The 13,189-nt window shown below is 38.8% G+C and overlaps 1 protein-coding gene across 9 annotated transcripts in view; it reads right to left on the reverse strand.

Moving 5' to 3' along the window:
* The window catches only part of usp54b (ubiquitin specific peptidase 54b), a 133,515-nt gene that overhangs the window by 30,738 nt on the left and 89,588 nt on the right, over positions 1-13,189 (reverse strand). For all 9 annotated transcript variants that reach the window (XM_051914575.1, XM_051914578.1, XM_051914571.1 and 6 more), the window contains exons 3-5: positions 6,034-6,168; positions 1,064-1,177; positions 892-974 (exon numbers count right to left, since the gene is read on the reverse strand). In XM_051914575.1, coding sequence (XP_051770535.1) covers positions 892-974; positions 1,064-1,177; positions 6,034-6,168 — 332 coding nt within the window. The remainder of the gene's footprint in view (positions 1-891; positions 975-1,063; positions 1,178-6,033; positions 6,169-13,189) is intronic.

The raw sequence follows: 13,189 nt of genomic DNA on the forward strand, positions 1-13,189 counted from the left end.
TTGAAAACAAATGGAAAAATATGCTAGTCTCGGAAAAAACGCTTTGGTGCAGCCTTAAAATCACCATGAAATCAAAACGAACAATTCTTGTTTTTTTAATGGAATATTGCCATATTTATTGTAAATGATTTTTTTTTTTTTTTTTTTTAATTCATGTGCCCTCATAATCTTTAATCAAAAGAACTTCCCTTATAACGACATCTCTTCACATCTCTGATGACATGTTTACTGGTGTGAGGGCGGGGTAAGTTGTCACTCACATGAGATCACGATCCAATGATCCAATCAATTTCCAATGGACAAAATCAAGTCAAGCCCTACATTTTTTCTTGTTTGAGAAGCTGTTTCACTCGGATATACTTCACAATAGGGAAGAAAAGACTATTGCAACTTCCGTTTCATGTTGACCTCACGTTGCTCCAGTCTGCATGAAATCAACACTGATCCTATTTACTTTGTTAGAGCACATTACTAGTCATGAATTATCTTAAAAGTGCAAGTTAATCCACATAAAAATTTATCTTCATAAACTTTGGTCAAAATTAGGAAATTTGCTTCCCCTCTGAAATGGCATTTTCTTGATGACATCAGTTTGACGGCTTGGGTAGAACATCCTTAACCACTCCCCTCCAACCATAAGTCTGCATGCAAGCTAGAGACGGTGCGGAGGTGTGGTAAAATTCAGTTCAATATTTTGTGTCGCTCAGAAATACGTCACAATACTGAAGTAAAGTCAGTCACTTTTGAAGGGTTTTAGGATGCTGACTTAGAAAGCATCTGTCTATGTAGAGACTAGGCAGTGAGTCATCTCACTACGTTTTGGAACAGAGCTGAATACTTTCTAAGAGCAAAAAAAAAAACTATGTATGAAAAACATGGTCCTCCACTTACCAGAGAGAGGTGGTGGAGATGTAGTGCACCATCTGAATGAAGGGGAGAGGATCCGAAGTAGCTCCACAATTATTGCAAACACACTGGAAGAGACAAGAAACACATAAATAGAACAAATGTTAGGAACCACATAAAACGTAAAATAAAGAAACAGATAATTTCCCTCGCCAACCTGTTCGAAAAGTGTCATGGCAAACTTCTGATGTGGGATGCAGTGCTTGGCCGTGCAGATGTCCTCCTTGGTCTCATCCGAGATGTGGAAGTGGATCCGCATCAGGAGATTCTCCTAGAGCAAACAAACACTGAGCATTTGGATCATTTCTAGTAACTGCGAGTCTGTGTGTGCTCACATTGGCTTTCTTGTTTATTTGATCCTGCTTTGATAAACAATTCTGGAACAAGATGTTTAGTGCCGGTGCAATATAGCATGTTGGCTATTCCTACAGCATTTAAACAGTGAGGCATTTTTGAACGGGTGTTTGTGTATGTGTATCAGAGACAGTGAGTTGTGTGGTCCGGCTCTTATATTCATTTTTCTCTGTCAGCACTCACTTCACGTTAATCTGATCAAGTGAGAACAACACATCTATTTTTCATAAGAGTCCTTTTTATTCCCTGGCTGAACAAATTTAAAATCAATCGATCACACTGCAAGTTCCTGACAAAGGAATACAGGGTGAACGAGGGAGTGGGAGAGAAAGTGAAAGAGGTGAATAAGGCCATACATCAAATCTCTCGTTCCCTTCCTTTCATCTCACTAACAGCACGGACCACGCCTGCAACACCCGTATAACTACCAGTGCTGGAGAAGCTACATGTTACTCCATTTTCCTCAAAACAATTAACCTATACTCAAGCTGCCAATCTGAAAAAGTAGTTAATTACAGTTACTAAGGAAACAAAGAAACACTGAATCTATTTAAGGCAAAAAAAATTTTTTATATATAACTATTAAAAAACAACATGCATTTTTTTTTTTTGCAATCAGATCTGAGAGAAATAAAGGTGACAAAATGAAATGTACAAAAATATGACCACTAAATATAACTACGACTTGAAAACTCCCTAGTTTATATCAACAAAACATTCTAATAGCAGTGTTCAAAAAAATATTTTGAGTGCTAGCTTGTGGTTTTGAGAACTTTATTCTCAAAAACACACAAAATATACACATATATTGCATTAAGTCATTTTTAATATAACTATTTTAAAACTTATTTTTGTGTTATTTGTTTACTATTATAGGATTTTATTAATATTTAGAATCAGCTTTTATTTTTATATTTTCATTGTTCATTTTTATTTTAGTATAGGTTTTAGTAATTTTATTATTATGTGCTTTTGTTTTGTTATTTTTATTCGTTTTTTTTATATTACTATTTAGCTTTATTTTTATTTCAGTTAGTTTTAGTCATTTCAGTACTTTAACGTAAAATTATATTATTTCAATTAGTTGACAGTGTAATTATTATTTATTTATGTTTTATTTTATTTCAATTTTTAATAGTTTAGTTTTAGATAACAATATAACAACACTGCCATTGAATAAAATGTATTAATCTCACATCGTCATCTTGGATGGGAATTTTCACTGAGCTTTTTGCAATGAATTCTGGTATTATCTCAAAGGATACAGTGAGAAAAGGTTTTTAGACACTGCAGTCACTCTTAAGAATATTAATTTTTTGTATTACATAGAAAAATACCAAAACAAGTGGAATTTATTGTAAAAAAAAAAAAAAAAAAGAAAAAGAAAAAGAAAGAAAAAAGCACAAGCTGGTAAAACATTGCATGAAAAAAAACTTGTTAGGTTTGAAACATATATTGTTCATTAAGACAAAAGTAATTTGGATACCTCAATTTCACTCAGCTAGAAAGCTTTGTGCACTATATAATATTAAAATCAGCAAAGTAGCATTATGTCATACTACTCTTCACAAAAAGTAGCTTTTTTTTTTAAGAGTAGTACTGTTGCTACTAGTTACAGTAGCTACATCCCAACACTAATAACTCTGAGTTCACTGAGCTCGGAAATAAAGACTCTTCACATATTGAATTCAAACTAATTTTTCACACTGAAAAATATCACATCTCATGCCTGCCGCTAGACACTTCTTATTGAGTATCACACAACAAATCATTAGTGTATGGAGCATTTCATTTCCGGCTCAGATAATAACGCAGCTATTTATGCAGGGGTGCAGATGTGTAGAGGAGCGAGGCAGAAATGAAGAGTTGGCATTTCGCTAATGTACTGCCTGTCGTCTGGTGCACGTGAGGAGAGGGGTCGGCATCTAAAAGTGGAGACGGATGGCACAACGAGCGCTTTGGCCCCGTGCCTGCATCTGCCTCGCAAATGCGGCAGTCAAACAAATGGGAGAAATCATGGCAGTTCCATTCAACAGATCCTTGGCTAAAAATAATGAGCCCGCGACAGAAACAGACCTTTGTTACCGAACTGCAGACGAGGTGCTAATTGAGCTAAATAACACTTTGATGATGCTGTCTTTTGTGACCTTATGAGTAAGCACAGCTGCATTCACATATCTATAGAGGAAAAGCCCTGACATAGACAGTACAGGCTGCATATAAATGGGTATTTAAGATGGAGCCAATCACTGGGTCTCTCTGCGAACTATCTTGATTGGACAGCTCAGCCGCTTGCCCGTGAATGATCGTTCAATTGCTTATTTGCTTAAAAGCAATTATCTGTATTGATGCTCATGCGGTGTGTCCTTTAAGGACATAAATGTGAGATAAACACAATCTATGGTCCTTAATCAGGTGCGGCCGAATAATCAGGTCTGGGGATTAGAGGAGTGGGTTGGGGAGTACAAGAAGACCTTACAGAAAGCTTCCACATCCTTAATGATCACATCCAATCTCATCTAAAGCAACAGCAGGGCCTGTTCATATGCTGTCAACTCCTGCTGTCATATGCCTGTAAAACCCACAACGTTCACAGCCATAAATCTAAATATCCACTTTAAAAACAGCTCTGTTGCAAAATCCAATGAATGTGTGAGCAGCCTACCAGTCTACATAGGCAACTACCTTAAGCCCGGAACACACGCCGACGCCGACGAACTAGTGGCGACAAAAGCAGACTGCGGGGTTGGCTCACGTTGGCAGCGTCTGGGTCTAAAGTTGCCCTGACACACCAAACCGACGTTCGACACCCAACGGCCAGGTAGCACGTCCGTTCTGCGCTTGAGTAAGAAGAAATGCCTTTCCGTACCAGCAGGTGGCAGTAGCTGAACAGCCAATCAGAATGATCAGATGGCCCGACTGACCGACGAGCTCCGACGCCGATTCAACATGTCGAATCGGTCGAAAAAAAGCAGACGAGGACCAACCTCAGCCGACGGTGCGGAGCACACTGAGAAAACTGCCCGACGGCCGACCGTCAGCTTGGTGTGTTCCGGGCTGTACATACAATGTGTTCTTAGGTTCCATATGAACCTTAATTGTATTATGGTATTTTGATCCATCTAGCAGTTTTTGAACACAAGAAAACATCTTGTTTTAAACAGTGTTATTATAGCTAAAATTAATAAATAAAAACTAAATGAAAACATTTTTGCCAACTGAAATAAAAATAGTAACTAACATAACTGGGGAAAACTAAAACTACAAAATATATATATATATATTATATCAAAACCAAGGAAGCTGGAATACTGAAGTGAATCTCTTAAAAATAATGACTTAAAACTGCTTCATTTTTAGCGACTATTAATGTTTGTCAAATGAAACGCAAGTGAGTCTCTTACATTACCACTCACAGGTGATTCCAGCTTAGTCTGGGGCTAGCATGTGGCTATGCTAACATCTTCATGCTCAAAAAGCAAATAAAATACATAGAACACACATATTGCATGAAATAGTCCATTTTAATTACACCAACTTACTCTGAAGTGCTGAATAAAATATGTTAATTGGACCATTTTTACTGAGCTTGTCACAACGCATTCTAGGATTGCCTCATCCAAGAAGGACACAGTGGCCCCAAAAAATATTTTTACAATTAAAAATGTATGAATTTTTGGTGCATTGTAAGTGGTATTTATTTTAAAGAAATAAAACACAAACATTCTTTTTAAGCATTTCACATTTTAAAACAGGTATAATGTTCCAAATGATTACAAAAGAATTCTGTTCTCAAATAATACTGGAACAATATCATAGTTCATGTGATGAACTAAAACTTTGGCTACTTGGGGAAATTGGCTTTACACCACACATCCATTAAAATCTCCTGGTGGTTCAAAGTCATTGCAAAATGTCTCAGAATTGAGAGGTTAGTTCTAAAAAAAAAAGGTCTATTGTCATTTGTTTTTGATATTTTTATCTAGTGCGGTGTCTTTAAATAATTTTAAGTGCGGATTAAGTTTTCAAATACTTTTTGTTGCCACTGTACATACATGCTGACAAAACATCCTTCATGTCTAAAAACTAGGTTCAGGTCTTGAAACACAGCTAACAATAGTTCACAGGAAGAATTAACATAAGATTAAGTCACAAAATCATATTAGATAAAAGCTATCTCCCAACAACGGAAAGAAATAAAACCATCCATTATTTCACAGTTAAATATAGATCAACCTCAGATGGTTTTATTTAAAATCTCATTGCATTTTAAAAGAATCCTATCAGCCAGACATTTTGAATCAAATATACTTATCAAAAATACGGCAACATGCCTGCAAGAGACGTCACCAAAGCACATCTGTTTCAGTATATGAATATTACAAAAAGTTGTCAAACTTCAGCTGTCTGCCTTTCTCCGGAGTTATTTTCCCGACGCTGCTCAGACTTCATGTTTCCATTTCTAACACTCTTCAAACCACACAAGGATGTGCACAAGCAGCAGTGCCTGAAATTCAACACCTAACATCTCTGGAATCTAAGATCAAGGTTGACAAAATCCAAGAGAGGAACAGAAAAAGACAGAACTGGAAGAGGTGATGTGAGGAGTGAAGAAAGTAGGGTTGAGGAGAGGTGAGAGGAGGAAATGCTTGAGAGAGAGACAGAGGGATGAGACGGGTATAGCTGATCACTGTGTCAGCAAAAAGAGAAAAGTAACTTATTAGGAGAAAGCATGAAAAAAGAGGTGAGATAGGGATAAAACAAAAGTCTTACGAAACACTCAGCCGCGTCGTCCATGATGCCCAGCTGGAAGCGCTGCTCGTCTTGGAAGGTTTTGGCCAGAGCGCTGCGCAGAGCGTCCGATGGGAGCACCTTCTCACTGCTGAACTGGAACTGGGCGAAGATGCTCTGAAACCACAAAGGGAAACAGCACCTCAAAGTAAGAAAGAGAAACTGATGCAACTAAGAAACGCCACAGTACACAGCAGCTTTCGGCAGCCTGCCCGCTTACTGTGGAGAGAATATACACGTCAAGAGAGGAGGGCTGACATACTGTACTGTAAAAACATTACACTGCAATACAACCAATCACAGACTCTGTTAGGACAAATCAATAAACAAGAGGCTGTTTCAAAACGTAGTGACTTGCCTACTTAGTCCTTAGAAAGCATTTTTGTATATGATGGCCAACAATGCAGTCTAGCTACACAGATCAGCTGGTTTTGAAGGACAGCAAACATGCCAGCATGCCTCTGATAACATCACCAATGTTCTAAAGCACAACAAATGCCTAAACACACCTAAAAATGTCATTTAAGCAAGTTAAGGCAATACTAGTTTATTTATTTAGCAACTTTTAAACAAAATAGTAATTCAAAGTGCCTTACGTTAGCAGAAGAAAGAGGAAAAATACAAACATGTTAAGTGAGGGTAAAAATAAAATTTAATGTTTAAGCAGCCATAAACTAGTATGTCAAAATGTGTGTATGACGCCCAAAAATATTAAGTAGGAAGCTCTTTTTTAACAGCTAATGTTTAAACATTTGAATGTCCGATAAAGTCAAGAAAATGTTTAAGTGTGCTCACCAATTCTGTCTAAATGGGCAGCTCAGTATGTTTTGAAACACAGTAAATGTTCAAACGTGTCTAAGTAGGCAGGTCACTAATCTTAAGCAGCTAATATTGGATTTCTTATCATTTCCAATAATGCCCAAAGATGTTGTCTAGGTAGGCTGCTCATTACACTTTAAAACAGCTTTAATGTATGAAATATCCAATAACGTCCAAAAATACAACACTACCATTTAAGTTTAGTAAGATTTTAATGTTTTAGTAAGATTTTTTTTTTTTACAGTTTTGAAAGAAGTCTCTTAAAGGATCAGTTAACTTTGAAATGAAAATTAGCCCAAGCTTTCCTCACCCTCAAGCCATCCTAGGTGTATATGACTTTCTTCTTTTTGATGAACATAATCACAGAAATATTAATAAATATCCTGACGCATCCGAGCTTTATAATGGCAGTGATAGGGATCAATGAGTATGAGCTGAAGAAAGTGTATCCATCCACATCCATCCATCATAAATATGTGCTCCACACGGCTCTGGGGGGTTAATAAAGGCATTCTGAATCAAAGTAATGCATTTGTGTAAAAAAAATATCCATATTTAACAAGTTATGAAGTAAAATATCTAGCTTCCACACGAGCCGCTTTCCGTATTCAACGTATGCAGAAAGTGTAAAACTCTTGCAGTTCTCAAAGCTTACGTTACGTCTTACACTTTTTCCGTAAGTTGAATAGAGAAGGCGTAACTGGCGTGACGCCAGTTTACACTTTCTTCGTAACTTCAATACGTAAGGCGGTCTGGCGGAAGCTACATATTTTACTTCATAACTTGTTTAAATATTTTAATTTTTTTACACAAACGCATCGCTTCGCTTCAGAAGGCCTTTATTAACCCCCCGGAGCCGTGTGGAGCACATATTTATGATGGATGGATGTGGATGGATGCACTTTCTTCAGCTCATACTCACTAATCCCTATCACTGCCATTATAAAGCTCGGATGCGTCAGGATATTTATTAATATTTCTGCGATTATGTTCATCAGAAAGAAGAAAGTCATATACACCTCGGATGGCTTGAGTGTGAGTAAAGCTTGGGCTAATTTTAATTTCAAAGTGAACTAATCCTTTAAGTTTACTAAGGCTGCATTAAAAATACAGTAAAAATACTAATAATACTGTAATACTGTAAAGTATTGTTACAATTTAAAATAGCTGTTTTCTGTTTGAATATATTCTAAAATGTAATTTATTCCTGTGATGGCAAAGCTGAATTTTCAGCATCATTACTCCAGTCTTCAGTGTCACATGATTCTGCAGCAGTCATTCTAACATGGTGCTCAAGACACATTTCTTATTATTATCAATGATAAAAACAGTTGTGCTGCGTAATACTTCTGTGGAAACCATGATACTTTTTTAGTATTCTTTTATGAATAGAAAATTCAAGAGCATGTATTTGAAATACATTTTTTTAAAACATCTTTTCATTTTTGTTCAGTTTAATGCATCCTTGCTGAACAAAAGTACTAACTTCTTAAAAAAAAAAAATAAATAAATAAATCAGATCCCAAACATTTAGATGGTATAGGGTAAGTAGACAGTCATTAGTTTTGAAATGGAGTGAAAATGGAGTGAGTTTATAAATGGGCCCAAAAGGTAGATACATTCAAACAAATTTATGCCAACTTCTTCACAACATAAAATTTTGTGGAGTCTCACACCCCTCATTCGATTGGACAAGCTCGTCCCTGTAGCACCGGTTGGGAAACATCTAACTAAGATACTGAGCTCATTAACAGTGAACGGTCAAACAAATGCAGAGTCCTAAATGCCTGCGGTGGAATCTATTCTCCTGTCCATCAGCATTGGCACTGTTATTGAACTCAATGAACAATGACTGCAACACAATGCTCTCTCACCAGAGGACATCCTGATAAGCTGAACAAATGGACTCGGGCAAAACTCACAGTGCAAAGGCAAATATTCACTGCGGCTGCAAACACACACACACATACTGCAGTTTTAAAACCCTCATATATGCAGTGGGCACAGTGCCCAAGGCAGTCCCCCTATATGAAGGTGGGATGGGGGGTTTACCCCTGAGTGGGACGGGCCAGTGGCTCTGGAACAGGTAATGCAGTGTGATGACTGCACTGCGCCAAGGAGAGAAAGAAAGAGAATGGAGGGAGGGTGGAAGAAAATGAGAGAAAGAGTGGGAGGGACAGACGTAGAGGGTTATGTACCCCACTGAGGAAACTCGATGAGAGGAAAATTCAGCCACTGCATCATTTCCCCATGCAGCTCTAATCACACACTGCTCAGCCCAGCTAAGAGCCTGGAGTGGTTTTCGCCTATGGACATATTTTAATGTCCTCTTCCTTCCCCATCTCTCTCTCTCTCGGAGCTGATGAAACACTCAGGACAGATAAGGGCCAAATGGAAGTCTGGTGTGTGTACGCAGCAAATATATCACTCGGGCAATCAGTGCCCAACCAAACTGCAGCTCTGTTCCGCTCTCCTCAGTGAGAGTGGGACGGCAGCACACGCCCTCACACGCTTGCGACAAACTCTGAGCTCAGATCTGATGTAGAAGAATGTCTAAATAAAGAAATCCATTCTCAAAATGTAAAAAAACAACAACTGTTGAATAGCATATAGTGTGTTTTATACGCTTGTTTCCATGTAGTTTTGTGTGTAGTTTTCTTATGTGGCAGTGGAACGATTTGGCACGGCACGGCACGGCTTGGCTCGCTTTACTTTCGGTTTGCTTTTCCACTGCAGTTTAGTACTGCTTCAAAAGGGGTGGGATTATAGACTGATCATTATATTTGCGCCGCCTCTACTGCCGTGGATCCGCTCCTCGGCTACCAAAAAGAGGAACGTCTGCACGTCATTTACTTACCACGATACAGCCATTTCTTTTTTCAAGCTGCGTGCAACGGTTGTTTAAAGCAAGACGTTTAAAAAAGTTGTGCTGCGGTGGCTGTTACTGACTATTTATATCTAGCGTGTTTGGTGTCTCGTGTTTCAAATCCAATCACGCTGGTAGTGACGAGTCTCTCTGACCAATAAGTGATCTGCAGTGTTTACACGTCACATTTAGTATCGGTATGGCTCGCTTGTGAGGTGGTATTATTTAAGTGAGCCGTACTGTGCCGTACCGAGCCGTACCATGCAGTGGAAAAGCACCAAAAGTGAGCCGTCCCGAGCCGTACTATGCAGTGGAAAAGCGCCATTAGACAAAAATAAAAAATAAAAGGTCAAAAGCATATGATCTGTTTCATATGCTAGTTTCCATGTAGTTTTGTGTGTAGTTTTCTTAGACAGGCAAAGTCTGTCTGTCTGACAGACATGAAAAAATCAACCTATCACAATTCGTTATGTTTTATATTAAGTGTCAGTGTTAGTCTGAGATCGGCTTTACAGAAAACATTGAAAAAATTTGTGGAAATGTGTGTAGACTTTGTAATCAGAATTACTGTCCACCCAAAAGTAATATTTCCTCTGAAAAAAGTGCTTAAACCAGCCTAAACTGGTTTGCTGGTCTTAAAGGCTCAGGTATACTTAATTTCTTCACGTTCTCTTCTGTCTGGAGCACAGTTGAGCACACAAGTCCTTCAAAGTATACTCTATTGACGGTGAGCGCAGATGAATGCGCTCTGACCACTACCTAATGGACCTAATTTTCAAGCGCTTGCATGCACGCTGTTGTCCGCGCAGACACAAAGATCGAGCTGCACACAGATAAAATTACATCACGTGGAGTGTCCACAAGCCAGAATGTGACACACCAAGTCGACTGTTGGGCCACTGTTTAAAGTATTTCAGCCTAGTTGAGGTGAGTGCTGCACCATTGGCACTATTCGGACCCCCATCTGTGGCTTTTCAGCCAATTGAGCATAAGTGGCAGCAAAAGCCCATCAAGGCAAGAAATCACTCTGATTGGCTGTTCTTAGCAAACCAGTGTACGAGAAGGAAAAACGGAAGTGATAAAATGACAAAATGGTAAGCAAGTGCTGCTTTGTTTACAATTTGTATATCCCGCAGTCTTATTTCTTCAGGTTTTCCTTTTTAAATAACGAATACAGACTACTGCCACTTGCTGACAAGGAGAGTTACTTCCTCTCAAGCAGGCTCAGAACATTTGTGTTAGCTTGCCATTGGCTGTAGTCTTTGCGATGTTCCAGCACAACTTTTTGGCCCAGACATAGGTGATGTGAGGCAACAGTCGGTTTTTGACACCGCTTTGATATCAGTTTGATTTGTCTGGGCCTTAATAGTCCTGGCCAGGCAGGTCTTCAGCTTGTCTAGATGGTATCCCAGTCTGGCCAGCTGAAGAGGGCTAAAAACAGACCAGCCTAACCAGATGTGGAGACAAGTAAATTAGGCAGTTTTCTCAGCAGGCGTATACTGATTATTTTACTGAAATAATTCAAACAATGTGGAATATTGAGTTCTGCCGATAACACCAAATTTAACACACCTGCTCCCCATTCACACCTGAGATCTTGTAACAATAACGAGTCACATGACACCAGGGAGAGAAAATGGCTAATTGGGCCCAATTTGGACATTTTTACTTATGGGTGTACTCACTTTTGTGGCCAGCGGTTTAGACATTAATGGCTGTGTGTTGAGTTATTTTGAGGGGACAACAAATTTACACTTTTATACAAGCTGTACACTCACTACTTTACATTGTGGCAAAGTGTCATTTCTTCAGTGTTGTCACATGAAAAGATATAATAAAATATTTACAAAAATGTGAGGGGTGTACTCACTTCTGTGAGATACTGTATCTAGTTAACTTGCTAGTTGCTTCAAACTCTTGAGTATCTTTCAAAGACATGATGCAACTAACCTGAAAAATGTACACAAATCCAGAGACTAGTTAACTCCCAGCTTAACAAGCCAAATTACCCCAGTCAACCAGCTTCACTGGTTCTTATGCTTGTCAAAGAGCCTGCAAACCAACACTGACACATAAACCAGTCTGAACCAGTCCTGACCTTCCCAATAAGGACATTCATCCAAACTTCTCGAGGTTCAGCCAAAAACTGCTTTGAGTCTTTATATTATATAATAAGAGATTGTAGAACTGAGAATCCCATTTGAGGGTTGAGTCGTCCATGTGTGTAATAGCAGGTACTGTAAAGTGTGGCAGTGTGTGTGATGTAAAGTCCTTCTCATCTCAAACAAGGACATGGAATCCAACTGGACAGGCTGTACTCAAACCATGCAAGTCCAGTCATATGCATACATATACATACACAAACAAACCACCAGAGATTGTGGTGTCAGCTGTGAGCCCTCAGGCGTAGCCTGTGAAATGAGACATTAACCTCCACTCAAAGACACTAGACAGAGTCCTCAGCAGTGACACATATCATCTGCACTGCTCAAAACTCACAAAAGGCAATGAGAAAGTACACACATGCACACACACCCTCACAGAGACAGCAATCTTGTGACGCACATAAATATATTAATATTAAACACTCCCTGGGCTCAGTTTTCAAATTGCAGAAGGATTGAATCTCATGCTGATTATGAGTTTGTAATTGGGTTTAACTCAATCGCTGATTCGCACTACATAAAACGGCACAAACATAGAGGTGTCACTGGAACTTCTATTATAGGAAACATCATCGTAATAGAGGTGGCGGCTTGTGTGACTGACTGTGACTTTGCATTTATTTAGTTTGTGTATGTGTGTGTGTTTGCTGCCTCAAGCACTGCAATTCCTCAGCAAGGCCGATGGTCAGTAGAGGTCACCAACCTCAAGGCACTATCACACCTCGTGAAGTGGCAGTTATGTGGGCCCTTGCCACCCAATGTCACAACTCAGCCTCTGTGACATGCAGCCTCTCTGGTGACAAACATTATACATTTAAAAATGCGGTCAGACCGTTCAGGTTTATTTATTTAGCAAAAGAACACTGCATTCAATGACATTTAATACTAATGACATTAATTGGCTGCCTGAAAAAATCTACTTCGCCATCACAATTGACCGTTTGCAAAGACCCGCCCCCTTTAGTTACTGTTGCTATGTCCGACAAGCCATGCCGCTGTCACGCCACACATCATGTTCATGTACAAATACATTGCAGAGCAAAGAGGACACTGACAACGTGCCGACAGACAAGACAGAGCAGGTTACTTTTGATATGAAGCGTGATGAAAAATGATATGAAGTCTCAAATGTCAAATTTTGTAATTTTTAAATAAATTTAAACAATAAATACTGTTTGTGGCTCTTTAATGTGTCCTGACAGATCGCTGTAGCACCTCAGTTCAAGCGGCTCGTGAACCGATCATCTCTTCCTACTAGTTAATTTATAGCATCAAATAAACATGAATG

Source organism: Ctenopharyngodon idella, chromosome 12, assembly GCF_019924925.1.
Source record: "Ctenopharyngodon idella isolate HZGC_01 chromosome 12, HZGC01, whole genome shotgun sequence".
Lineage (NCBI taxonomy): Eukaryota > Metazoa > Chordata > Actinopteri > Cypriniformes > Xenocyprididae > Ctenopharyngodon > Ctenopharyngodon idella.